The sequence below is a fragment of the Oncorhynchus kisutch genome, linkage group LG1 (assembly GCF_002021735.2).
Source record: "Oncorhynchus kisutch isolate 150728-3 linkage group LG1, Okis_V2, whole genome shotgun sequence".
Lineage (NCBI taxonomy): Eukaryota > Metazoa > Chordata > Actinopteri > Salmoniformes > Salmonidae > Oncorhynchus > Oncorhynchus kisutch.
The window spans coordinates 49,146,950-49,174,460 of NC_034174.2; the positions used below are offsets into that span (position 1 = coordinate 49,146,950).

Below are 27,511 nucleotides of genomic sequence, written 5' to 3' on the forward strand. Positions count from 1 at the left end.
ATCCATGCTGTTTAAAGGCATAGTCATCTTAGTGTATGTAAACTTCTGACACACTGGAATTGTGATACAGTGAATTATAAGTGAAATTATCTGTTTGTAAACAATTGTGGTAAAAATGACTTGTGTCATGCAAAGTAGATGTCCTAACTGACTTGCCAAAACTATAGTTTGTTAACAAGAAATATGTGGAGTGGTTGAAACACAAGTTAACCTAAATGTATGTAAACTTCCGACTACAACTGTTTGTGACCTGTGTGCGTGCTGAGCTTGACCAGACCTTATTCCACTACGACCTTCCGCCAATCTCCACACCATTTAACCCTTGACCTCTGATGCTCATTGCCGTAACCCACCTCTCCACCCTAACACCTCCGCCATTACGACTCTGACAGGGCTATGGAGATGACACGGCCAGTCGCCCCCAGAGTCGCTCCAAGTGCAGAACACCCCTTTTAATTACCCTGACAACTTCGGCGTGTGGACCACCGCCGTCACCACCGTCCTTGTCATGAAGCAACGCGCCTTAACTGTAACAGGGCTTAAGCGTTAGCCCCCCCCTCCCCGCGCTTGGAGGTGATTGTGGAGGTGACGTTAACCCATGACAGTGACACAAGCAATATATTTACTTGTTGATGGCCTGTGTGGTGGTTGGGGAGATGCGGCTTTCCTTTTGTCATCTTTGTCTCTAAACAAATCAGGTCCTTCATGTCAGCGTCAAACACTCACACTATGAGTCAGTGTGAGTCTATGACGTCAACTTGAATTGAAAACGGACACAAAAAGAAGGGTGTTTGTGCGAGCTCTGTATCTCTCTGGGCATGGAAGGGAGTCCGTCAAGTCTCCTAGGAGACCCGGAAGTAAGAGAACGTGGACAATGGGTTAAAAAAGGAGGAACGGGGAGAGACTGGAGCATATATATATGTGTGTGTGTGTGTGTGTGTGTGTGTGTGTGTGTGTGTGTGTGTGTGTGTGTGTGTGTGTGAGAGAGAGAGAGAGAGAGAGTGAGAGAGAGAGAGAGACTAAAAGTTGCTCACTGTTCAGCGCTGATGTACTCGGCCTCCACGGGGGTGCAGGCCACCTTGCCGATGCGGACCCCCGTCTGGATGTCCTTGAACTGCAGACCCAGGTTCTCCCCCGTGATGGTCAGCATGGTTCCACCCTGTCTGGGACCCGTCTCTGGAGACAACTGGAGAGAGGACAGATATATTAGGGTTGTTTGAAAAATAAATATAATTACTAGACCAAGGAAAGGCCCTCTGACTATAACACGTTGACTGCACCCTACACGTTGACTGCACCCTACACGTTGACTGCACCCTACACGTTGACTGCACCCTACAGTCAATTCAGTTGAAATGGCATTGTGAACTGGAATGTCCGTTCGAGTAGCCTATATTCTTGTTCGCCAGAAAGTCTTCGAGCTATGTGAATGTCTGTCGAGAGAGGCTAGTAGCGTACATCTAACGTTTCCACAGGGTGCAGCGTTACATTTGTGGTACAGAACCTGGACGGGGGAAGAAAAAAAAAAAGAGGGAAAAACTAAGTCACAAGTTCATGTCCGGTCCGCCGACTATTTGCAGCTTCCACAAGTGATCTTGAACACAGCTTAGTGTCCGGGAAAAATGACATTTTCAAAAGGTTGCGTTAGCAGTTACTACGATGTTTCTTCGCCCATCCAACTCCTTTGTCAAAACACCAGTTGGCCTTTCTCTCTCTCTCTCTCTCTCTCTCTCCCTAACCCAGCCTCACTATTAATCTACTAAATGCTATTAGAAAGAGTTCAAGTTATGACCCTTTTTCTGTAGTGAATGACCCTGAGGGTGCTTTAGAGGTACTCACAGTAATGGCTGCCCACAGCTGCCCTGTACTAATCAGTAGACCATTCATCTTGCCCCATACAGACAGCGGCCCCGTCTCTATCGTTCATCACTAGCATGATTAAGACCTGCGCTAATTACATCAGCGCTGGGGGCGACTTCCATTTGTCTGACTCCCCTCTCCCTGGTTATTCATGGTTATTCGCTCAAACCCCCTACAACTGCTGGTCTCGGAGGTGACATTTTGACCCCCGGCTGGACATATTTGGTGTGTGTGTGCATGGAAGGTTATACACATGTAAGCACTCTCACGGGCATTAGTGTCTCTCTCTCACACACACACACATTCACACATGCAAATGTGCAAGAACACACTCACACACACACATGCCCTACCCCTAATTGGAGCACAGCAGGGCACATTGCCACATTGCCAAACAATGCCATCGCTGCGTAACTACAGGTATTTTTGCCTCGGCCCACTGTGACCCTCTCTCTCCCTCCGTCTCTCGGTATCTAAGTGTACGTCTCTCCATTTCTCGCTCTTTCTCTCTCCGTCCATCTACTGTTTAGCCCCGTTCATCTATAGGAGCTGAAACCATGTCTGTACTTTTGTTCACTTTAAAGGGCTGTCACTAGCTCAAGGCTAGCATGCTAGAGGCTAGCAATGACATACTGCAACATTACAGCAGGGGACCTGCTAACATGACACAGAGGTTCAAAAACAGTAAATATGACACGGACGTCATACAAAAACAGCCAGAGAGCAGAGAGCGGGTGCGTGTCACATGTACCTATCAAACGGACAAAGGACAACACTGAACGTTACACCTGGCTAATTCTTTGCACAGAATGTATCTATTATTCCAGTCAGAGAGCGAAGAAAAGAGAGAAAATTCAAAAGCAAGAGAGAGAATGAGAGAGAGAATAAGAAAGAATAGCAAAAGAACAAAAAAACTAAACAAAAAAAGACGAGAGGGCGTTTTGACTGCGCCGCGCTCTCTGTGTGGGGGCCTATTGTCGTCACTGTGTGCAGCTGATCTGGTCTGGCGATAGAGTCTGGTAAGTCTGAGAGGAGAGAGCTGAATCTAAGACGAATACAGTGGAGCAGGCAGAGCCCTATCACCCGAATGAAAGGGAACATCTACAGCTGGGAGAGAATCTACTCCGATGGAGAGGGGGGGGGCTGGAAATGGCCTCTGGGTTTCGTCTGCAGACAAAGAGGAAGCGCAGAGGATCTGAACGTGTGTGTGTGTGCACGTCACGCGAACAGCACACATCTAGTCGGGACAGTTAAGTCTCGGGTGGTCATATTAAAGCATTTGAGCCATATAGACTTGGGACATCACTGAACATTCAGTCGCATGAATTTACAGCAGCAAGAAAAAGAATGGTGAACCCTTCGGAATCACCTGGGTTTCTGCATAGATTGGTCATCAAATTTTGATCTGATCTCTTCATCTACGTCACAACAATGGACAAACAGTGTACTTCAACTAATAACACACACAGTATTGTATTTGTCTTGTCTATGTTGAATACATCATTGAAACATTCACAATGTAGGTTGGAAAAAGTATGTGAACCACTAAGCTAATGACTTCTCCAAAAGGTAATTGGAGTCAGGAGTCTGCTAACCTGGAGTACAATCGATGAGAAGAGATTGGAGATGTTGGTTAGAGCTGCCTTGCCCTATGAAAAAAACAAACACTTGCTATTCACAAGAAGCATTGCCTGATGTGAACCATGCCTCGAACAAAAGAGATCTCAGAAGACCTAAGACTAAGAATTGTTGACTTGCATAAAACTGTAAAGGGTTACAAAAGTATTTCTAAAAGCCTTGATGTGCATCAGTCCAAGGAAAGACAACTTGTCTATAAATGGAGAAAGTTCAGCACTGTTGCTACTCTCCCTAGGAGTGGCCATCCTGTAAAGATGACTGCAAGAGCACAGCGCAGAATACTAAGAGGTTAAGAAGAATCCTAGAGTGTCAGCTAAAGACTTACAGAAATCTCTGGAACATGCTAACATCTCTGTTGACGAGTCTACGATACGTAAAACACTAAACAAGAATGGTGTTCATGGGAGGACACCACGGAAGAAGCCACTGCTGTTCAAAAAAAACTTTGCTGAACATCTGAAGTTCGTAAAAGTGCACCTGGATGTTCCACAGCGCTACTGGCAAAATATTCTGTGGACAGATTAAACTACAGTTGAGTTGTTTGGAAAGAACACACAACACTATGTGTGGAGAAAAAAAGGCACAGCACACCAACATCAAAACCTCATCCCAACTGTAAAGTATGGTGGAGGGAGCATCATGGTTTGGGGCTGCTTTGCTGCCTCAGGGCCTGGACAGCTTGCTATCATCGACGGACAAATTAATTCCCAAGTTTATCAAGACAGTTTGCAGGAGAATGTTAGGCTATCTGTCCAACAATTGAAGCTCAACAGAAGTTGGGTGATGCAACAGGACCACGACCCAAAACACAGTAAATCAACAAAGAAGAAAATACGCCTTCTGGAGTGTCCCAGTCACTCAGTCCTGACCTCAACCCGATTGAGATGCTGTGGCATGACCTCAAGAGAGCAGTTCACACCAGACATTCCAAGAATATTGCTGAAATGAAACAGTTTTGTAAAGAAGAATGGTCCAAAATTCCTCCTAACTGTTGGGCAGGTCTGATCAGCAACTACAGAAAACATTTGGTTGAGGTTATTGCTGCCAAAGGAGGGTCAGCCATTTATTAAATCCAAGGGATCACATACTTTAAAGACATGAAAACATATAATTGTTTGTGTGTTATTAGTTGAAGCAGACTTTGTTTGTCTATTGTTGTGACCGAGATGAAGCTCAGATCAAATTTCATGTCCAAATTATGCAGAAATCCAAGTATTTCCAAAGGGTTCAGACTTATTCTTGCCATTGTATGTATGAATTCATACCTGGAACACATCATGCATATTTCACCTGAAGTAATAATATGTGTTCTGAAACATAGGAAGAATATAATGGACCTGGTCATACGAACTGGACTTAATCCCAGTAAGACAGAGATAGAACGTTCTAGAAACAAGCCTACAGGGTCACTATGGAGCTACCGTTATACATTCAATATATAGGTGTTTCGCAAATCAATCATTGTCCATTTCACTGAGAGGCACTAGCTGTCGTCAACGTTGCACTGTAGAATTACTGTTAGGGTGAAAAACTGGGATACAAATATACCCTTGTACTCAGAACTAGTACTCTTTAATAAAATATATCACAAACATGAATAACGTTGTTTTGAATATCAAAATGACAGTGGAAGAAAGGTCCTTTGTCACACAGCTGTGGATGTGGTATTCATTGAGTGCTATAATACTGCTGTGGTGGTGTGTTTAGTGTTGTAACAATGGTAAATCGCTGTGGCTAGGTCGATGCACTCTAGAGAGGGAGGAAGAGAGAGAGAGAAAGGGAGAGAGAGAGAGAGAAAGAAAGGGAGATAATTACAGGAGAGAGAAATGGAGAAAGAGAGAGCTTAACACACAATGTCCAGCAATAGCCAATATTGCGGCTTAACAATACATAAGGGAGGGCGGGGGAGCAAGGAAATCAGTCGCCTTTTACAATGAGCAGTTCCAACAGAGAACGAACCCACACACACACACACACTTAATTGGTTTCCGAGGGGTGGTCTTAATGCTGCTCCACAAACCCTATGAGAACTGCTGGGGAGATGAAGGATGATAGAGGATCAAGGAGGAGGCAAGGCCAACCCTATGACAGTTCATTGCTGAATAAATGACGTGTGTGTGTGTGTGAGGTTACGAGTGGCTGTGTTTACGCGTCGGTGTGTGTGCGTGTGTGTATTTGTTGATATTTGTGGGGACAAGTCACAAGGGAGCCGGTTGTTTTTGTTTGTGAATGCAAGATCAGTTCATCTTTCTCCCTCATGGGAGAAACGCATGAAAACATCAGGAAAATTAACACAATTCTTATAAGTCAATTTTATAGTAAAGTGAGAGAGGGAACAAGAGAGGGATGAGAAGGAGAGGGGGGGGGGGGGGAAGAGAGAGACATGATGGAGGGAAGGGAGGGAGAGATAGAGGGCCACAGCAGGCATAGGGGGTAAATTACTTATAATTATGGTGAAATGGCCTTTCAGTGTGCCCCACTCCACATGTGAGCGAGAGAGAGAGCGAGACTAATGCAACTACCACTAGCAATATTAAAGCATCACGGTGTCCATATTAGGACACCGTCAACCTCACTTTGACAGGCTAACAATGTGGATCCTACCATGCACTATTGTACAATGTCAAACTGATCAAGTTTACAGGGAGAAATATAATTAAATGCTTCTCAATCCCAGTCGTCCCAATGAAATTACTTGCTAATCCACTAGGTCATAAAGGGCCACACAGTGGGTAATGCACTTAGCAAAGTACTAGCATTATAACAGGCTAACAATGTGGTACCCTACCGCTCACTATTGTACCGTGTCAAACTAAATTTAGAGTTAACAGCGAGAAATAGCACAAAAACGCCTCTCAATCCCCATGCCTTGAATCCCAGTCGAACACTTGTCCAAATGAAATTAGGGGCTAATCCGCTAGCTAATAAAAGGGCCACAAAGTGGCTAGCGTACTTAGATTAGCGTGAGCGAGAGAGAAAAGAAATAACAGAGCACAGAGAACGAGTCCATGTTTAGGGAAGGAGGGATTTTGAGAGTAGGGACGTTGAGAAGCGGGGTAATATTCAATTTGGGAGGAAGATGAAATGGTCTTTCTAGCGTAAGAGGGATGTGTTCTTCAAGGAAGAATGAGATTCTTTCAGTTTGTCATCTGTCCACTGTCAAAGGTTCCTGTAATGTTAATGTCAGAGGAAAATAACATGGCAGTGTCAAGGCAGCGTTGTAACAATGCCTGGTGGCCCCGTTGGTTATTTTTGTCCTTTTTAGTGTCTCGCTGTCGAGTCGCTCTTTCTTCCTCCTCTGCCTATCTTCTCTTTTCACTCGTCTTCTTGCCTTCCAAACCCTCTTCTCCCACCTCTCTTTTTGAAGCTCTTGTACTGTATCCCTGCTTTTTCCACTGTGTGCTGTTTGTGCTACCAACATCTTCCCCTCAGGCTAAGCTTAACCCCCCCCCCACCACACACCTCTTGTGCGCTTGTTTTAAAGAGATAAGTAAAGCGCGGGTGAGAGAGGGAGCATTAGCTAAATGGATTTATCTGTGTGCCAGTGCCCCAATTATCCCAATATCTCCATTAAAGGAGAACGTCACTACTTAGGAACCTACTCTTTATTTTTTTGACGCAAATTAACAAAAGGCTCCTAAAAACACCCAAAACACATCCTTTTACAAACAGCAAAGCACTCAGTATCGTGACGCTGTACACATGATTGTGTCATTCCGAACTTCATCCGCAACGTTCTAATCCATTTTGTGGAAGTCGAGTGATATTGGTGTGCATGCGTGTAGTTCCTCATTCCCAATTCCCCTCGTCAACTGTGTGCTACAGGTAACTGCCAAAATAAAGGAAACACTTTATTCACTCACTCAAGTTGTTCTGGTATCTCGTGGTGACCTGTAGCTAAGTTACGTTGCCAGTCACTCAATCACAAGGTCAGCCGGGCTGGAACGAGGAAGTACACGCATCCACTCCAATATGCACGCGCAGGCAGTTGTCGCTTGAGTTTGACAAAATGGATTAGAACGTTGCAGATACATTTCGGAAGGACACAATTTCATGTGTACGGCACCTTAAGACCTGCATCACTGGTGCCTTTTGTAAAAGGACACATTTTTTTTGTTGTCGTCTTTGTACATGATTTTTGGATGCCTTGGAGCTACAGAATGAGGACCAGGAAGTCAATCGCTACTGGGGGTAAGTTTCTCAAAAACCAATTAAAATTGCAAAATAAAAAGTGTGTGGACCTTTCTATAACATGGCATTTACGCAAAAAAATACAGATTAGGTTCCTAAATAGTGAAATTCTCCTTTAAGCATTCAGAAACCGAGGGGATACGGGATCCTTTCCCTCCACAGTTAAGAAGCACACACATATTTCAAGGTGGTGGTAGTGGAAAACAAATTTTTAAAAAGGGGCATGCATTTCATTTCTGAAAAACAGTAGACTCCCCATCTCATTTGTGTAACAATTAGAATGAGAGAGAAGGGGAATAGAGAGAGAGAACAAATCTGTCTACATTCATGCTTAACGTGGTTCATACAGCAGTATGTGTGTGTGTGTGCGTGTGTGTGTGTGTGTGTGTGTGTGTGTGTGTGTGAGACAGACAGTGCTACACTGTTGGGACAGTGACCTGGGCTACAGCCAGACGAGGACCACCGCTATGGCTACCCACTGCAACAGCTGTGAACGTCACGCCACTCACTCACACACACCTCCCCTCGTCAGTCGTCTCGGTGCTCAGTGATGTCCCGTAGACTGCCTCCTCTGTCCTGCCCATCTGTAAGACTATACAGTCTCGGTGTGGGCAAGCTACCTCTCCAACTGTGTCCTCTATCCCTTATTATCCCCTTCATGCCATGTGATGCAAATATCTAACCTCACATTGAAACTTGACTCCAAGTCCTTGCACACTTAACTTAAATGTCTGAGGATGTCCTAATATGGACGCCGTATTATTCCCCCGAGTTGATGGATTTCCTTATATGGATGCTGTTCGCTGCCCACCCTAGTACCCCCCTCCCCTTGCCATCCGTACCTTTATGATCTTGGGGTGGGCACAGCGACTGTTGCCCGTGGTGGCATGCATCCAGCTGCTCTCTAGGGGGGCACATTCCTGCCTCAGGGAACACTTCTTCTCCTGGACGCACCAGCCACATTCAAACCTGGGGTCAGCCTTCAGACACATCCCACAGCTGTCCCTCAGGGCAGGGCACTTATACAGGTGGGCTGGAGGGAGGAGGGGAAGAGAGAGGAGGAAGTGGGGGAAAGGGTGAGAGAACATGTTTAGTTTGCATCTGAAAGCCTGAAATGACACCAACCCTTTCCGACATAGGTCACAATTTAGTCTTGCAAAGTATGTCTCGCATGTCACCTCTAAAAAACCAAAAATCTTCAACGATATTACCCCAAACAACTACACTACTCCATTTCTTTATATGCAATGAAGCAAAGCGGTACTTCAAATGGCCGCAAGAATTCGACAGAGGAAAATTTTCAGCCTCTCAAATCCCATTGGTCATGCTTTAACTTGAAAGTAACCCTGGGCCAATTTAATTATACTAAATGAGTGATTTAATTACATTTACATATCGGGGGTTAAGCGAGGGAGCATCGTTATATGGTTATCTTCGTTAAAATGAGGATGAGGGAGAAACATTGAGAGAACGTGAGAGACACACACTACATGAGCAACACACCTAACTGTGATTGAAACATTGAATTGATTCAGACAATCAGGTGTGTTGCTGCTTGGTTGGAGAGAAAACCCTGCACCCATACTTGCCTTCCTCTCAATCGGTCTCTGCCTACCTTTCACCACCTCAAACACTCATCCATCAATGACACTGAGATACATTGTACTCACTATTCAGACAAAGTACAAAGCCACACTTCTCATTGTGGTACATTGTGTCTGAATCTGGATTGTTGTGGGGTTTGGCTGTAGAGGCTTTAGTGAACAATTCCCTAAACGTGATGTTATCTTCCATCTCACATCGCAGCAGGAGCCTCTGCTTTACAACCCCCCACTGCCGTGGTGACAACAGCAAAACGCTGGGCGTACACAATTCATCCAAGGAAAACATCACTTATTTTCTGTTGGTGGAACGGCGGCACTAAACTCACACATGTGAAGCCACATACACGCACACGAAGGCATGCACACATCTAGACACCCACCCACACCGAACCACCCACTCCACGCCTAAGTAACTGACGTCACAGAAAGGTGAAGTGTCCAGTTCTGAGGCTAGGGGTGTGTGCGTACGCTCATAACATGTGTGAATGCATTTCTGTGTCTTTCTAAATACCACACATGGGATGCATGGTAGTTTCCTCAAATCCCTTACACGTGCAACACACCCTTGCCAGCCACACATTTGCCATCCACAGAGTTGCATTTTAGCACGGCAGAAACTTACTGGGCTATCTGAGTATATTTGAACCATATAGCGAGTCAGAGCATGTATGTAACTTCCCGACTTGGCTTCCAACTGGCCCTTTTGGTCACTCGATGAATGATTTAACGTGCAGCGGTAGCTTACATAAAACGGAATCTCCATGCCACTGCCACGGCTGTGGCCATCCACTTGGAGAAGTTCCCACAAGGCGTCGTACAAGTGGTGACAGTGAGGGGCAGACATTTCAGAACTAATCTGGAGTGCCACAAAACTGTGTTAGCCTTCTGAGCTAAAGGCCTAAGACATGACCGCAGGGAGCTAACACAAGTCACGCAGGTTTACTCCTGACAGGAGTGTGGTTCATCGAACCGCCTCTGTCACGCATACATTGCTATATGTACAGTGCATTCGGGGGAAGTGTTCAGACGCCCTTCCCCCTTTCCACATTTGGTTAAGTTACAGCCTTATTCTAAAATGGATTAAATGCATTTTGTTGGTCATCATTCGACACACAATACTCCATAATAACACAGCGAAAACATTTTTTCCCCCTTCTTTCCATTTGAGCACATTTATGAAAAAATAAAAACATTTCCGTAAGTATTCAGACTCTTTGCAATGAGACTCGAAATTGAGCTCAGGTGCATTCTGTTTCCATTCATCATCCTTCAGATGTTTCTACAAATTGATTGGAGTCCACCTGTGGTAAATTCAATTGATTTGACATGATTTGGAAAGGCACACACCTGTTTATATAAAGGTCCCACAGTTGACAGTGCATGTCAGAGAAAAAAACAAGCCATGAGGTCGAAGACAGGCCCCGAGACAGGATTGTGTTGAGGCACAGATCTGGGGAAGTTTACCAAAACATTTCTGCAGCATTGAAGGTTCCCAAGAACACAGTGGCCTCAATCATTCTTAAATGGAAGAAGTTTGGAAATACCAAGACTCTTCCTAGAGCTGGCCACCAGGACAAACTGAGCAATCGGTGGAGAAAGGCCTTGGTCGGGGAGGTGACCAAGTACCCGATGGTCACTCTGACAGAGCTCCAGAGTTCCTCTGTGGAGATGAGAGAACCTTCCAGAAGGACAACCATCTCTGCAGCACTCCACCAATCAGGCCTTTATGGTAGAGTGGCCAGATGGAAGCCATTCCTCAGTAAAATGCACATGACAGACCGCTTGGAGTTTGCTGAAAGGCACCTAAAGACTCTTAGACAACGAGAAACAAGATTATCCAAGACAATGCAGGAGTGGCTTCGGGACAAGTCTTTGAATGTCCTTGAGTGGCCCAGCCAGAGCCCGGACTTGAACCTGATCAAACATAGCTGTACAGCAACACTCCCCATCCAACCTGACAGAGCTCGAGAGGATCTGCAGAGAAGAATGGTTGAAACTCACTGAATACAGGTGTGCCAAGCTTGTAGTATCATGCCCAAAAAGACTTGAGGCTGCAATCGCTGCCAAAGGTGCTTTAACAAAGTACAGGGAGTAAAGGGTCTGAATACTTATGGAAATGTGATATTTCCCTTTTTTTAATACATTTGGGGAAGTGTGTGTAGATTGATGAGGAAAAATACAATTCAATCCATTTTAGAAGGCTGTAACATAACAAAATGTGGAAAAAGTCAAGGGGTCTGAATACTTTCCGAATGCACTGTGTATACTGTATTCAAGTAAATGTCCCTTCTAATATTTATATATTTCTTAGTTCCATTCTTTTACTCTCAGACTTGTGTGTATTGTTGTGAATTGTTAGATACCACTGCACTGTTGGAGCAAGGAACACAGTATTTTGGTACGCGCGCAGTAACATCTGCTAAATATGTGTATAGTATGCGACGAATAACATTTGATATAACTAGACAGTGCTTGCATTTGACATCCAAATCCGGGTCTCAGGCATGCCACAAGACTGTGCTACCCAGCTGAGCTAAAGTCTAGCGCTTACCTTGGATGTTGTAGGGGTTGTCGATGACAAAGTTGCCATTCCACACCACCGATAGGTCCACGGGCAGGTCGCTGATGTCATTACCGTCGTAGTTATACTGCAACGACACAAATACAGCAACGGCACAGTTAGATTGGTATTGCTGCAGTGTTGTGACAGTGTCCCTAAAGTTCACTGAAAGACAACACAGTGTTGTTGCTGAGAGTTTATGGTGTTTATTTGTAGCATGTTACCCCTGCCCGAAACCAAGTTTCCCCTTAGGGACAATAAAGTCTGAACTGAACTGTCGATTTCGGTTCAGATTATTTGGGTTTTGAGTGACTGAAAAGTGAATAAATAAAAACGTAATTAAAAAAAAACTGTTAATACACTAATATCTTTTCTTTGTTTCATTTACATTGTTTTAACGTTCATGGCTCATTTGAGTCATAAGCACAACATGGACTAACACTCAGTACACTTGGCCTTCTCTTGTTTCTCTCAGTGAAGACAATTACCCTAATAGGATAGGGTTACATAGCTGCTGATTGTGTAATTCCAAGAACAAGTCCCAGGATGAATTCTTAATAATCAATTAAGTTCTTAATATTATTGTCCATGATTAACAGGATCTCTTGTTCAACAGAATTCTCTCAAGCACTGATCCTAGATCTCCACTCGTACTCCGATGCTTTGTGAATACAGGCCCTGCGCAACAGACGGTACGCGTCTAAATCTCTAACGACTACCTATGACGATGATCCATCTATGTGACACTAACCTAACGTAGCGGGCATAAATGAAACGCCTGAGCAGCGGTTTATTTCCTTTCTGGTCCTGACGAGAGAGAGAGAGCGAGAGAGCGAGAGAGAGCGAGGAGAGAGAATAAACTGTGGGGTTCGGTTCTCTTATGCACTGTTTAATGAATCAAGTAAACGTGGAGTTAAGATGGAGCTTTGCCTTAAGGTCGGCAGGCTCTCTCTCCATTTCCCCTGAAAACCCGGATGCATCCCGTAGGTATTGGACCACGGTAAGGGCGATCTGCCACTGTCAGCAATATGTGAGTTACTCGGTTTAGATCGTTTTTTCGGCACCCTGTTTCGACATTGTGGTCCCAACATTTCACATAATGTGCCCGTTGGAAACGGGGGGGGAGACACAGCAATGTGCATTCAGTAGATAAGGACTCCAGCACACAGCAATGTCACGGTACGTGATTGGTTGGTTCATTCATTCGCCACATGGTGATTGGATGATTTTAATTCATTCACAGCCTCCTACAACTAATGAATATTCACAGACAGAATTTAAAAAAATAAAAGTCATGCTTTTAGACTGAACTTAAAGGACTATTTATTTTGTAGCCATTATATATTTATCGGATCACTTTACTCGGGGTTACTGCAATGCTCACCATTGAACATTGATGCAACTTTAATCCAACTTTTCAGTGGTAAAGTATGCTTGCTTCTATATGGACTCCAGTAGCGTAGCTGACTTAACTTTTTACACCGTGGTAAAGAGAGGTAATAGAAAAGGATAGGGTAGGATAAGGCGAGGGTGCTGTGTGTGTACCCACCCTAAATAATCGACTGGTAGACATTTTTAAACGTTGTTTTTTTCCCATATATAGACACACCCTATTTGTTTTAAAAATCAACTACATGTATGCTACCGAGCTTGTTTGATGCCCTAACACTGATTAAATAATTAAGACACACATGACTCAAGAGGGAGCCAAATATCAAGATATCCTAACCAGAAGAAATGTTTCAACTCTTCCCGAACCAACACCTCCCCTGCTGCTGATGGCCTTCGCAGAATCTGCCACTCCGCTTCCAAAGTTGCCACTTAAAGGCTACACCAGGAAGTCGGCAAACTTTTCCATTTGGAGTGCCAATTTATCTTACCATGTCTACCGACCTGCGTGCCAGTTACGAAGACTTGATAAAAATAAATCATATTTCAAAAATCATTGTCATGTGGTAAATACCATTTATATCTAGCTCTAAATGAAATATTAGACTAATCGCCAACTATGTAAAGCCAACAAATAAAAAGATGGCAGCCTGCAGGTCGAAAAAGATCCTGATTGAAATGAATCACATTGGCTACACATGGCTCGTCTGCAAGGAACTTGAAACACTGCATCAACTTGGTCCAGCCCAAAGCTTGTGCTAACAATCTTGAAACATGGTACATTGGTTTCCTGCACCCTGAGCTCCGGACAGACACAGACGGAGGCTATTTTGCATAAATGGAGAGTGTGTGAGTGATACTGATAGCGTGAGAAAAGAAGATAGAGAGGAGGCAGGCTGAGAGGTAAGCGAAATTAGCATCTCACTCATTATCGAGGTACACTCGTAACAACAATTATAATAGTAGTAGTAGTGGAACGTGTATTGTGATTAACAACAACATTAATGAGAATAATAATACATTAAAGTAGTAGTAGGCAAGTCTGCCATGTGGCTTTTCAGTCACGTTCAAACAAAATGGTAAATATTGACATTACATTGCACTTTTCACTGGCCGTCCCTTCTGTTGTGGCAGGAGGACACATATTTGGCTGTCAAAACTGCACATTTTGGCTTTTCATCCAATAAATATGAGCTTTTTCTCCAGATTCTCTGTACACTAAAGAAAGATTCTCTTAGGTCTGAGTATTTGTCACAGTGTAATAGGAAATGCAGCTCTGTCTCTACCTCTCCCCTGGAGCAGAGTGAGCACAGCCTGTCCTCTCTGGGCAGCCAGGTTGGTCTGTGTCAACTGGTCTCTATGACCAGACTGAGCTCACAGAGTCTGTACCTAGTCAGTGTTTTCCTCAGTTCTCTATCAGTCACAGTGGTCAGATAGTCTTCCACCATGTACTGTCTGTTTAGAGCCAAAAAGCTTCTTCTTTTTTTAAACTTGGATTTTTTTGTCTGTCTTTCCAATAGGTGATACATTTGTATGTTAGCTTTGTGATCATTTGGATGGGCCAGATTTTCTGAGTGCTGTCCTGATGCTTTGTTCGGTTGGTAATGTTTAGTGAACTGAGCCGCTGGTTAAGGGGACTCTTCTCTATGGTCACCTCTTGGCAGTTGAGGAATTGTAATGAGATGAATGGTTGTCACTTGTATGTAAATGAAAATAACATTTGGTGGCTCTCTTTTGGATATTAATCAGAGGAGGGAATTGGCCTAATTCTGCTCGACCTGTGTTGTTTGGAATTTCTCTCTGTACCCTGAGGATGTTCTTACAGAATTCCTCATTCAGGGTTCAATTGGGTGTTTGTCCAATTTGTCCAATTCTTGTTTTGTGAGCGCACCCCACACATCGCTGCCCTATAGAGGAATTGGTTCTAAGACGGAGAGAAGACAAAAGGAAGAGACCAGCTAACATTTCCCTAGAGAAGGGTTGATTTCTCTCAACCTGAAACTTTGACCCTAACGGTCATGGCTAGTAGAGCCAATGGGGTCCTCCCCATCAACTTCCTGAACAACCAATCAGAACACGGTATGACTTGCACACGCGCAAATGCACGCACAAGCACACACTTTTGGCCAATGGGGGTGGTTTGGGTTCCTTCCCCACACAGGTACCTACTGTTGAGAGGGGATGTAGAGGCCTGTTGTTCCAGCAGAGACATACACAACAGACAAGACTCCCCTGATACACTACAGACAATATTTATTCACAGTGGGGTGGCATGGTGTGTGTGGGGGGGGGGGGGGGGGGCAGAGAGGTTAGGCCTCATCCATACCTCCCTCTCCATGTGTACACCAACGCCTGATTAAATTTTAATATATCCTATCCTCAAAGGGCCAGACACACACACACACACACACACCGACCCTCCGAGCGAGAGTGAGTCCAATTCACACATGCGTATTATAGGGCAGATATAAGCACCCACCAGATGAGGATTATTCTTAATTAGTACACACACATACGGTTTATTCACATAGGTATATTCTGCTAACACAACGTCGCCAGAGCACAAAAGTTCTAGAGGTCGCCTGGTGAGGTCAGACACGTACCAAATGTATCTCTCTCACCGACATGCAGTCCTGCACAAAACCGCTGATGAACTTACTTAGCCCATATGCTATGATGAAAAAATAAATAAACATTCATTCCTGTTTACAGGATACCAATTGGCTTGGGTTTATCTCATATTTATTAGCCTGAGATGTTCCTCTTTCACTAAATGTTCCTGTTGCATAAGATGTTCAAAACAAAACAAACGGAGCAGCACAAATTAACAGCGTGCCTAAAACCGTTCTCCCCAGAGACACGGGGAAGTAAACACATAAACTATCCTGGGAACATTTAATGAAGCTAAAGGAGAGAGAGAGAGAGAGAGAGAGAGAGAGAGGGACAGAGAGAGAGAGACAGAGAGAGAGAGGGACTGAGAGAGAGAGGGACAGAGAGAGAGAGGGACAGAGAGAGAGAGAGACAGAGAGAGAGAGAGAGAGGGACAGAGAGAGAGGGACAGAGAGAGAGAGGGACAGAGAGAGGGACAGAGAGAGAGGGACAGAGAGAGAGAGAGGGACAGAGAGAGAGAGGGACAGAGAGAGAGAGGGACAGAGAGAGAGAGAGAGGGACAGAGAGAGAGGGACTGAGAGAGAGGGAGGGACAGAGAGAGAGGGAGGGACTGTGAGAGAGAGGGACAGAGAGAGAGGGACTGAGAGAGAGAGCGAGAGAGAGAGAGAGAGAGAGAGAGGGACAGAGAGAGAGGGACAGAGAGAGGGACAGAGAGAGAGAGGGACTGAGAGAGAGGGAGGGACAGAGAGAGAGGGAGGGACTGTGAGAGAGAGGGACTGAGAGAGAGAGGGACTGAGAGAGAGAGGGACTGAGAGAGAGGGAGGGACAGAGAGAGAGGGAGGGACAGAGAGAGAGAGGGACTGAGAGAGAGAGGGACTGAGAGAGAGGGAGGGACAGAGAGAGAGGGAGGGACTGTGAGAGAGAGGGACTGAGAGAGAGGGAGGGACAGTGAGAGAGAGGGACAGAGAGAGAGGGAGGGACAGTGAGAGAGAGAGAGGGACAGAGAGAGAGGGGGGGGGTGAGAAAGAGAGACACACACACCCCCCCTCTTGCTCTGACAAGTGATGTAGCTCAAGGAAGGAAAGATCGATAATTAGGTTTTAGTCCCAAAAAAGTGTACATATTACATCTTTAAAGAAAGACTACTTTTACGTTACCCTGCAGTTTACCTATAAAATGGGCTGATGGTGAAGTACAGTAGACATATTTGGTATTCATATCACAAAATAAATCAAATGAGCTCTCCATAAAGAAGTTCAATAGAAAACTAGTAAAAAGAGACAATATCCTGCAACCATGGAGAGGTAAATATATGTATGGATAAATTGCAGTGATTAAACTCTTTAGTCATATCTCAGTTTACTCACTTACTTATGGCGCTGCCTCCTCCCGATGATTTGTTTTTCTAATCATAAGAGCAAAAAATATGTTGCTTTATCTGGGACGCTAAACCAGAGAAGATAAAGCATGCCCATCTATATAATAAATATGAACTGGGTGCGTTGAGATTATTACATCTGAAAGCACTAAACCCCTCGAAAAGCTTCACTTACACACAAGTTTGACTTGAACCTTAAATGGTTCTCAAGTAAATTACTAAGAAAAGCTCATCCATTGTTTAAAAATGGCCTTTTTTCCTTTGTGCAGATTGCCATGTCTCATTTCCGATTCATTCTAAAATGAAACCTTTTTCGAGGTCTCTCTATTTCAAACAAGCATTGCACAGCTGGTTACAATTCCAATTTCATCCCCTGAAAATACAGAACAAATTATACAACAAATATTATGGTTGAACTGAAATGTGCCGGTTGATAAAATGACCTTTGTTTATGGGAAAGATGTTTGAAAAGGGTATTTGTTTTCAAATGATATTGTAAATTGGAATGGTAGAGTGATGTCTTTTATGGAGTTATCGGAATTGTATAGGAAGGTCTGCTCAATATAAGATTACAACCAAATGATTACAGTGGTACCCCAAAAATGGAAGAGGCAGGTGGCAGCGGGAGGAGGTAGGGAACTGGTCTGTCTGCCCAATATAAAGGATCAAAACTGGCAGAGGAACAAAAAGAGCATAAATAGGAGAATACACCAGTTTCATTTGAGGACCAGGATGTTGACAGCTGTGCCATACAGACCGCAAAATAGCTGGGAAGAGATTTCTGACGTAACGATTTTATATTTAAAAAATGCCGCAAGATTCCAGACTTCGTGCTTTTCAGGCAAAATTACTGTACAGAATTCTTGCTATCAACAAAACATTGAACATTTGGGTCATACAATCATCGCAGCTTTGCAGATTTTGTTGTGAGGATACGGAACGTGTTTCTGGTCTCAGGCTCAGGAATGGCTGAAAACCCTAGAAATAGCATTGTTGGGAGATCTGGAGAGACCTGGTCAGTCATTTACTAATATACTAATACTCTTAAAAGTACTTATCTTCCACTCACAATCTGGGTATTATATTCGATTGGATAGATTCAAATCTCGGTTGGTTGGGGAGCAGCTGTCAGGGAACTGTGTGTGGGGGGGGGGGGGGGGGGTGTTGGTGGCCTGGCGGTCGGGAGCTTCCCCATTTTGACTTTGTGTGGAGATCAGTCAGCGTGCCCTTGGGCGGGGAGTTGACCCTGGTTGCGTCGGTGGGTCGCTCTGGATGGAAGTCTGTTAGACTGACTGAAAGTAATGTAAATGTTGAGCAGCTTCACTGCAGGTAGAGATTGTATGCTTTAATATTCAATCAAATAAATCAAATTAAAAAAAGTAGAAGAGGGATAAGAGATACAGTAGTAGCCTAGATACTAGGGGCTGTGATGGTCATGGAATGTTGGATGCCGGTTATTGGCCAGCCAAAGCTGTTGTGAAATGAAATGACATGTTTTGTTTTTATTGTAAACAACTGCCTTAATGTTGCTGGACCCCAGAAAGAGTAGCTGCTGCCTTATGGGGATCCATGATAAACACAATACAAAATGACGCGGTTACAGTAATAACTGTTCGGTTACCACACAAAGAAATATATTGTTAAAGACGGACATTTTGTCCTCTCCTCTGCTCCCGTCTGCATGTGCTGCCATAGAAATAGAATGAATAGAATGGGCGTCCCCATTTCAAGTCTATAATGGCATAATGGGTGGACTGGCGGCCATTGCGAGCGTACCCATAGGAGCAAAAGCAGGAAGTGTGCCCATCAATCTGTGCTGTGATTTGTGGATTAAACTCAACTGACATAACAAAAACTACATTCCATTGCAAGAGCCACATCAGTTAACATCATTTGAATGAACATGGAAATTGTATCACAGTACCAGGGAGGCATTGCGAGTGTGCCCATGAGTTTGCCAGTGAAATAGCCAGGGTTAAGAGGTTTCCAAGCCCATTTTATTCATTCCAATTGTGTGCTGCTGCTGCATCGTCTAGGCAACCGAAGACTTGTTTGCTACGGGACCAATGAAATGTGATTTGATTGCTTGTTTCAGCAAGGATCAAAGAAGTTTCATCACGTTGTTAAGAGTCCATGTTACTGCAGAAACTGACAACCACAAGAATTCCCAACTGTCCCGTCGTATGAAGGTTATTACATTTTCACTCATAAACGTTGGTTATACGGTAATTGTGCCAGGCCTACTAGATACAGTAGCTGAACAGCTCCTCGGCTGAAAGCGCAGAACAAACAAAATAAGACAGAAGGTTACTTAAGGCAACAACAAAAGGAGGGTGGTTGGTCGGGGTGGATGAAGGCGAACATCTAGCAACCCGAAGGTTTGCACATTCGAATCTCATCACGGGGCAATTTGAGCTAAGTAGCAACTTCCTACTACATTTGAGCTACTTTGCAACTACTTAACATGTTCGCTAACCCTTCCCCTAACCCTCCCCATTTAACATAATCCTAACCTTAACCATAGCTAACTTTAGCCACCATAGCTAAAGTTAGAATTAGCCGCCTAGCTAAAGTAAGCCACAACAAATTATAATTCGTAACATATCTAACATATTTTACGACTTTCCATTCGTAACATATCATATAACTTGTAATTCGTAGCATATCATACAAATTAATACATACCATACTAAATGGGATCATTCTAAATCCACGTTTACTATGTTACGTCTACACCCGAGTCCAGGTTGCATGCAAGAGTCACACACAGATCCAGATAATTAGTCATGTTGAAGGGGTACCAAAGCAAAAGTCTAAAGACATCAACGTGCCAAGGGCTGGCCTATGCCTGTGTGCGGTGCGCAGATACTCCCAAACGCCTCTCTCCACCCCCTCTCTTTTCTCCTCACCAGCCAGGTGAAAGTGGCAGGTCTGTAGTCACCAGACTGTAAGACGATGTTTATGCAAGACTTTCTTTTCTTCCTTTGCCTTCATTTTTGTTCAACGTTAAAATTAGACAGCTTGAGGTATCACCGAAATGTGGATCCTTTGAACAATAACCTTTCAACCTGCCACGTGCCATTAACTCAGGCAACAAACAATTCTTTAAAGCAAGGTAAACAACCTCTATTGGGAAATAGATGAACGAAAATGGTTGCTCATTGATTAACAAAGTGATGGAAAAGCAATGAAAATGCCGTTGGCAAGGTGATTAACCTTTTACATACAGAATAATATAGGCTAATTGACATCCACAGAATGCGCTGTATCGACCGTGATAAAACCCCAACACACGCGCACAAGCACACACATTGAGACGTGCACACACAGAAGCGCACACCGACACAGACCGACAGACACACACAGTCCAGATATGAAGGCATAATCAAGGATCAAGTGGTAATCCGCCCTAGGATTAGTGTGGGGTCAGTCAGTATGGAATTAGGCCCGGCTCATAACATGACTCTGTCTGGGCTAATCTGGCTAGCATAACAGGATTGGAACAGGGCCAGAGCAAGTTCGGATCTCATCATATCGCCACCACATTTAAAAAAAATATATATATATTGTTTCGAACACACAGAGGAAGGAAGGAAGAATCTGCTGGCTGGAGGAAATCGAGGAACACCGCAGCCATATTCGTATAGTCCAACCCACGTGCATATTGGCTTAGTCCTGGCCATTTCAAACGAGACGACACTGGGGTAGGTAATTATGTCAAATACACCCACTCTTTTGCTGCCCATCTCACTAACTTGGTCAGTCCGCTCCTAACACTGTTTGTCCTCCTCTACTTCTCCCATCTCGCTTTTCCCCCAGATTTACAGACACCGTGCACGAGGCGTTTCTTGGAGGGAGGGATTAAGGCAGAGAGGGGAGGCATGAGGAGAGCAGAGAGGAGAGGCGAGGCGAGGCGAGAGGCGAGGCGAGAGGGGAGGCGAGAGGGGAGGCGAGAGGGGAGGCGAGAGGGGAGGCGAGAGGGGAGGCGAGAGGGGAGGCGAGAGGGGAGGCGAGAGGGGAGGCGAGAGGGGAGGAACGGAGGTGGATAAGCTGACATATGCTGATAGCCGGTCGGCAAATTCATTCTTATTTAGACAGGACAGCGCATGGGAGCTGTGTACCGCCTCACCCATCAGGAGAAGGAAGGGGAGGGAGGAGGAAACTGCTGGACTGAGCAGCAGGCTGTGTGAGTGGAGAAGGGGAGAGAGGAATAGGGTTGATTCCTGATGGGAGGAAAGGGGTTTGGACAGGGGAGGAGGAGTGAGGGTAAGGCTGTTGAACAGTGGTATTGTCTCCCTTTCCCTCTCTCACTAAACACACACACACACCACCCTAATTAAAGAAGTTGCCTGCCTTATCCCGTTTTAACGAGCGACCTCGGTGGCAGGTCCCCCTGTTCATCATGTCCGGTTAAGCATACCGTGTCATGCTATACCATACATGACCGGGCGCCCCCTTCTCTGAGGGAAGGACCGTCAGCGATAGTTACTCCGCATTACATCCAGTGCCTTTCTAATGGGTCCGTGTTTTCACACACACAAACACTTTCAGCGTGGTGCATACGCAAGACTTTCGCTCTAAGCCTCCCTCCGTATTACATTCCTCCATCTAGAGGGGAAGGACAGTTGGATACAAAGGAACAGATCAAATCCAATTGTATTTTGTCACATGCGCCGAATACAGGTGTAGACCTTACAGTGAAATGCTTACTTACAAGCCCTTAACCAACAGTGCTTTAAGAAGTTAAGAAAAAAAAGTGGTAGGTAAAAAAAATGATTAGTAAAAAAAAATTGAAATAAAAATAAGAAATAATTTAACAGCAGCAGTAAAATAACAATAGCCAGGCTATATAAAGGGGATACCGGGACAGAGTCAATGTGCGGGGGGGGGGGAAACAGGTTAGTCGAGGTAATTGAGGTAATATGTACATGTAGGTAAAGTTAAAGGTACTATGCACAGATAGGAGTATTATGGCTTGGGGGTAGAAGCTGTTAAGAAGCCTTTTGGACCTGCTCTGGTACCGGTGGTATATGTACGTTTAGTGATCACCATTATCCCTGCAGCTACACTCGGTCTCTACTTCTCTGACCTCGAGTCTCCTTTCCTCCTTATTCCCCTCGTTATGTCCTCAGCTGTGTCCTCCTCCTGTCTTCCAAACTCTCACTCCATCGCAATTACGTTTCCTCTCTCTCCGAGCAAACTTTTTGGATCTTTTCTTGCTTTCTACTCAACTCTCCCTCCCCGACACTCTTTACCCAGCCCTCCCTCCTTCCTGTAAGCCCCTCTCGCCTCGTTCCTTCTACCTCCCCCTCTGCCTCCTTCCTCCTCCTCCATCGCTTCCTCAGCCCAATTTTCTAACAGTCTGCCCCTCTTGCCCACCTTCCCCCTCTTATCCTTTTCCTGGGTCCTGGGAGAGGGGCTGGTGTGTGTGTGTGTGTTTGTGTGTGTGTGTGTTTGTGTCTCAGCGCCCGACTGCAATTCATCATCATTTTATCATCGTCCACCTTAATTGGAACCCATCAGGCTCTCCCAGTACTCTTAATTTTTGTTTAGAAACAGCTGCTGTCCGCATGCACGTGCGCACGCGCACACGAATTGAGAGGAAGATCTGAGGCCAAACAAGGTTTCTGCTTCTCCCAGACTTTCCACCCCTTTCCCCTTTTTCTTAGCGGAGGAAAAGTGAGAGGAAACCGGTGATGGAGTGGCCCAGTCTTTCATCCGACTGAAGGTGGCGGTGTAAAACCGGCGCTGATATTATCTGTCCCTTCTCTTTATTCCTCCCCCCCGTGGAGGAAGGGGTAGGAGGGAGAGTGTGAGAGGAAGGAGGAGAGACACACACCAAAACATTTGGAAGAGAGAGGAAACAAGCGAGTGAGAAAAAAAAAATACAGGAACCAAGAGAGAAACCATGAGTTAGACTGAAACTTATTTTCATTCTCCCACGCTAAATTCTCTCCACCCCTCCCCCTCCCCTCTCGAACTAACCAAACAACTAAACTCACTAAGAGCGTGAAAGGTTGCTGGGTCGAATTCCCGAGCGGACAAGGTCAAAATCTGTTGTTCTGCCTTTGAGCAAGGCAGTTAACCCACTGTTCCCCGGGCGCTGAAGACGTGGATGTGAATTAAGGCAGCACCTCTCCGATTCAGAGGGGTTGGGTTAAATGCGGAAGTCACATTTCTGTCCTCTCCCCTTTTCTCTCTTCTCCCCCTACATTTACATTTAGCAGACACTCTCATCCAGAGCGATTTACAAGAGCAATTAGGGTTAAGTGCCTTGCTCAAGGGCACGTCGGACGATTTTTCACATAGTCGGCGCGGGGATCAGAACCAGCGACATTTCGGCCCAACGCTCTTACCCGCTAGGCTACCTGCCGCCCTCTCCTGCCTTCTCCTCCCCCTCTCAGAGACCAGCTGTGGTCACTTATTGAGTCTCGTGACCTCGGCTTCAGCAGCCTGGCTGTGTTTCCTCTTGTTTACAGGCTCCCATGACCCCCTCTGGCAGGATGGATGAGAGGAGATTGCCTGGACACTGTCAATGAGAAAAACAGACACACTGTCCAGGTCCTATCCCTTGTGAGAGTTGAGACCAGGGGAATGTGTGGTGCGTTTAGCTTTTTGTTTGCCTTTATAGGCGGCAGGTAAACTAGCGGTTAAGAGCATTGGGCCAGTAACCGGCATTGTTTGGCACGCAATATTGAGACAGTTTTGATTGCACATCCATTACTGTTACAATTTCCATTATTTTACAGACAGTTCCTTCAAAAACATTCCTGAAAATACTGTATAAACAAAGACTGTCCGATAATAGGCAGAGCTGATCTGTATAAATCTGTTAAAAAACATGTATTTTCCTTATATATTACAGCTCTGTCTATTAACGGAGAGTCACGGTGTTTATGCAGTATTTACTGAAAAAATATGAAGTAACTTTTTCTTCTTCTCTCATCTTGAAACCCATTGCCATAGCCTTCCAAAAATCTTGCACATACAACGTATTGGATCAAGCTTCTATGGACAATTATTGAGGAGCTGCTTAGCTACTCTTTATTACATAAATGATCCTGTACAGAGCTCATACATTTTTGTCACCAGGGTTGGGTATGGTACTTTCTAAACCTAATATGTTATAGTTACCTGGCCACATTTATAATCAGCAGGGGTGCAATTTTAACTGGGGAAAGGGGGGACATGGTGCCCCCACCCCATATTCTGAAATTGCATTACCTCCAGTTTTATCACTGGAATGTGATACAAAACGAGGCTTCGGTGTGCTTTAGGACCATGAGGACGCCTCCGAGCAGTCGGATAGGCTGTTTGGAGTGTTTATGCGACTGGATTAAATTTTTTATATATATTTATATATTATGTCCCCACACACTTCTAAAACCAAAGTTGCACAGTTGTAGTCAGTAACTTAATTTTTGTATAGCCCAGACTCAGTAGTGTAATCTGATTACTTTCAGTTCATTTTGGACTACTTTCCCTTTAAAAGGCAATAGAAGACAAAAAAGGATCCATCAAACGCATCAAAACAAGAGCGAAAGCTGTGTGGAGGAAACTGGCCACAGGTTTGCTTCCACCTTTCAAACCATCCCTCTCTTCCGCCGCTGCAATGAAATCTCTCTTCGTCCCATCTCTTTTCCCCACCCTCCTTCAGCTCATCTCTCGCTCTCCTCACTCCATTGAGTGGTGGAAGATGAGTTGACACGCTAACAAGAGTACTCTAGTAAAAAAAACATTGAATTTCAACAGTCTGGGCTAAAATTAGGCTTAATATAAGATTAACATCCATGTGTTGACTCTAAAGGTAAAAAATGTAATTGAGCATCAAGACCCCGCAAGATCCTCTCGTTCCACGAGCGAGCGAGCACACACACACACCCCCCCTCTCTCGCCATGCAACTCCGCATTCACCCTCGCAAGGTGTACCCACAGCATACCAGATGACGTGAGCTCTACATTTTTACTGCAGCATCATACATGATTCATATCATGGAAGCAGCACAGCCCGAACAAGGAGCAACTGGCTCACATGGAAGGATGTGCATCGAAAAAAACAGTGGTGAAACGAAGACCAATATTTGGGGATGACTCCTTTCATTTCAGTGAAATATGTTTCGGAATTTGATTAAAATTGGATGACAATGATACAGATTCCATTGCTTTTAAGTAACAACCACTCCTAGTAAATGTAGAAAGTGGCAGTAAAAAAAAATCTTAACAACAAAGCAATGTCAAAACAATGGAGTTAGAGTTAGCGTAGGCTTCATTGGACGCTGGTATTATCATACCAATAAACTACAGGTTAGCATATAAAACAAGTCGGGTAGCTAACCGCTAAGAGCTAATCACTAAGAGCTTACAGTTAACCGCTAATGAGCCTACTAGCACATCTTCCTGTCAGCTGTCATGTGTAGAAATACTGTTTTGGCCTGTCCTGAGTCTGCTGCTGATTATCGCTGGCTGCTACATTTAACAAACAGTCAATAAAGGGTCCTCTTTGGAGACAGCGCTGTCATTGGCTAATTAGCCTTCCTTCAGAAACAATGGGGGTTTTGGTGCGCGGCGCGCTAATGACTAGCTGTCGATACAGACAGCCTCGCATTGGAGACTTTATGCTACGCTGGGAGGAGCTACGCTAACTTTCAAACACACTAGCATTGCTAAATGCTAATGATTATGGCAACAAGGCTAAGCCCCGGGCCCTGTTGGACATGCTACATGTGTGCGTGTTTAGCATAGTGAGTGAACCCACGGCCACATATCTCTAGCGTGCAGCTGTAGCGTGTATTGACATCCACTTGCAGGTGTTCAAAGCTAATTAGTTTGATTTTCTGAAGGCTTTCCCGGGATGGTGTGCTGTTTTTGTTGTTGTCTGCGACATGGCTGATGTTTCAAGTCTAGGGGGCACCTGTTTGACAGGATACCCAGAGAGGTTTGACACCCCTAATACAAACCAAAATCAATATGGCAGCCTTCCTTGGAGGTGGTGATAGGACGAGTGTCCCATGAAGAGAGAGAGAGAGAAACAAGCAGCTTTGGAGGAGAGAGAAAGGTAGAAAGGGGGGAAAGGGAATAGAAAGGGGGGAAAGGGAATAGAAAGGGGGCGGGGGAAAAGAACGACAGGTAGAGACCTTCCTAAAGACCTGAAGGAGCCAAACAGGACAACCAAAAGCCTACAGACAAATGTAAAGTATAATGGTCATATCATGGAGCCTATAATTGGTGTGTCACAGTCGGTGACACAAGCGTCCACCTCCTGTCCCTCTAGTGACGAACACGTCACCCTGCTTACGGCACAGCCTCTCCATGAGACAAAAACAAAAGAGGAAGGAAGTTAGAACACAAGAGGGAGTGGTTGAGGGTAGAGAAGGACAACAAAACAGAGAGCGAGTGGGTTAAGCGAGAGGAAGAGAGGAGCGCCGAAGGGAGAGAAAAAAAAGATGGACAGGGAGAGAGAGAAAGGTAGAGGAGATGGGTAGAGAGTGAGTGGGAGAGAGGTATAAACATGATCAATCCTGTCTTGACTAGGTTCAAAGATGACAGGCTTCCTCTCCACATTTTCAGCCTCGGTGGAGCGCATCGTCACTTCTTATCTCTCTCACTCACACACACACACACACACACACACACACACACACACACACACACTTCCTCATTTGCTACTCAACTGACAGATGGGTCTACGCGCGTGAGCACGGATGCACACTCGCGCACACAACTTCCAACACATCCTTCAGAATGCTCGCTGCACAGTTATTTCCTACAATCCTAAAACCGGCCAAACACCCTCTAAACATGACCATTGGTCAAAATACTAACCGCCAACCCATTGATTTATTGAATCAGGTGCATCCCTGCTGTGCTGACCAAAATCCATCTTGATAAAACCAAATCAGCAAGCATTTGGTTTATTACAAAAACAAATGTTCCAGTCGCACAAATTTTGCACACAAATTTGTTTACATCCCCGTTACTGAGCATTTATCATTTTCCAAGATAAGCCATCCACCTGACAGGTGTGGCATATCAAGAAGCTGATTAAACATGATCATTACACAGGTGCACCTGGGGGCAATAAAAGGGCACTCTAAAATGTGCAGTTCTGTCACAGAACACAATGCCACAGATCTCTCAATTTTTGTTGCATGCAATTGGCATGCTGACTGCAGGACTGTCCACCAGAGCTGTTGCCAGAGAATGTAATGTTCATTTCTCTACCATAAGCCGCCTCCAACATAATTTTAGAGAATTTGGCAGTATGTCCAACCGGCCTGACAA

General features: G+C 44.8%; 1 protein-coding gene across 1 annotated transcript in view; it reads right to left on the bottom strand.

Moving 5' to 3' along the window:
* Nucleotides 1–27,511, bottom strand: part of LOC109892007 (plexin-A1) — a 90,255-nt gene that overhangs the window by 61,790 nt on the left and 954 nt on the right. Inside the window, exons 2-4 of the mRNA XM_031826387.1 lie at nucleotides 11,845–11,941; nucleotides 8,532–8,722; nucleotides 1,035–1,186 (exon numbers count right to left, since the gene is read on the bottom strand). Coding sequence (XP_031682247.1) covers nucleotides 1,035–1,186; nucleotides 8,532–8,681 — 302 coding nt within the window. The 5' untranslated portion in view covers nucleotides 8,682–8,722; nucleotides 11,845–11,941. The remainder of the gene's footprint in view (nucleotides 1–1,034; nucleotides 1,187–8,531; nucleotides 8,723–11,844; nucleotides 11,942–27,511) is intronic.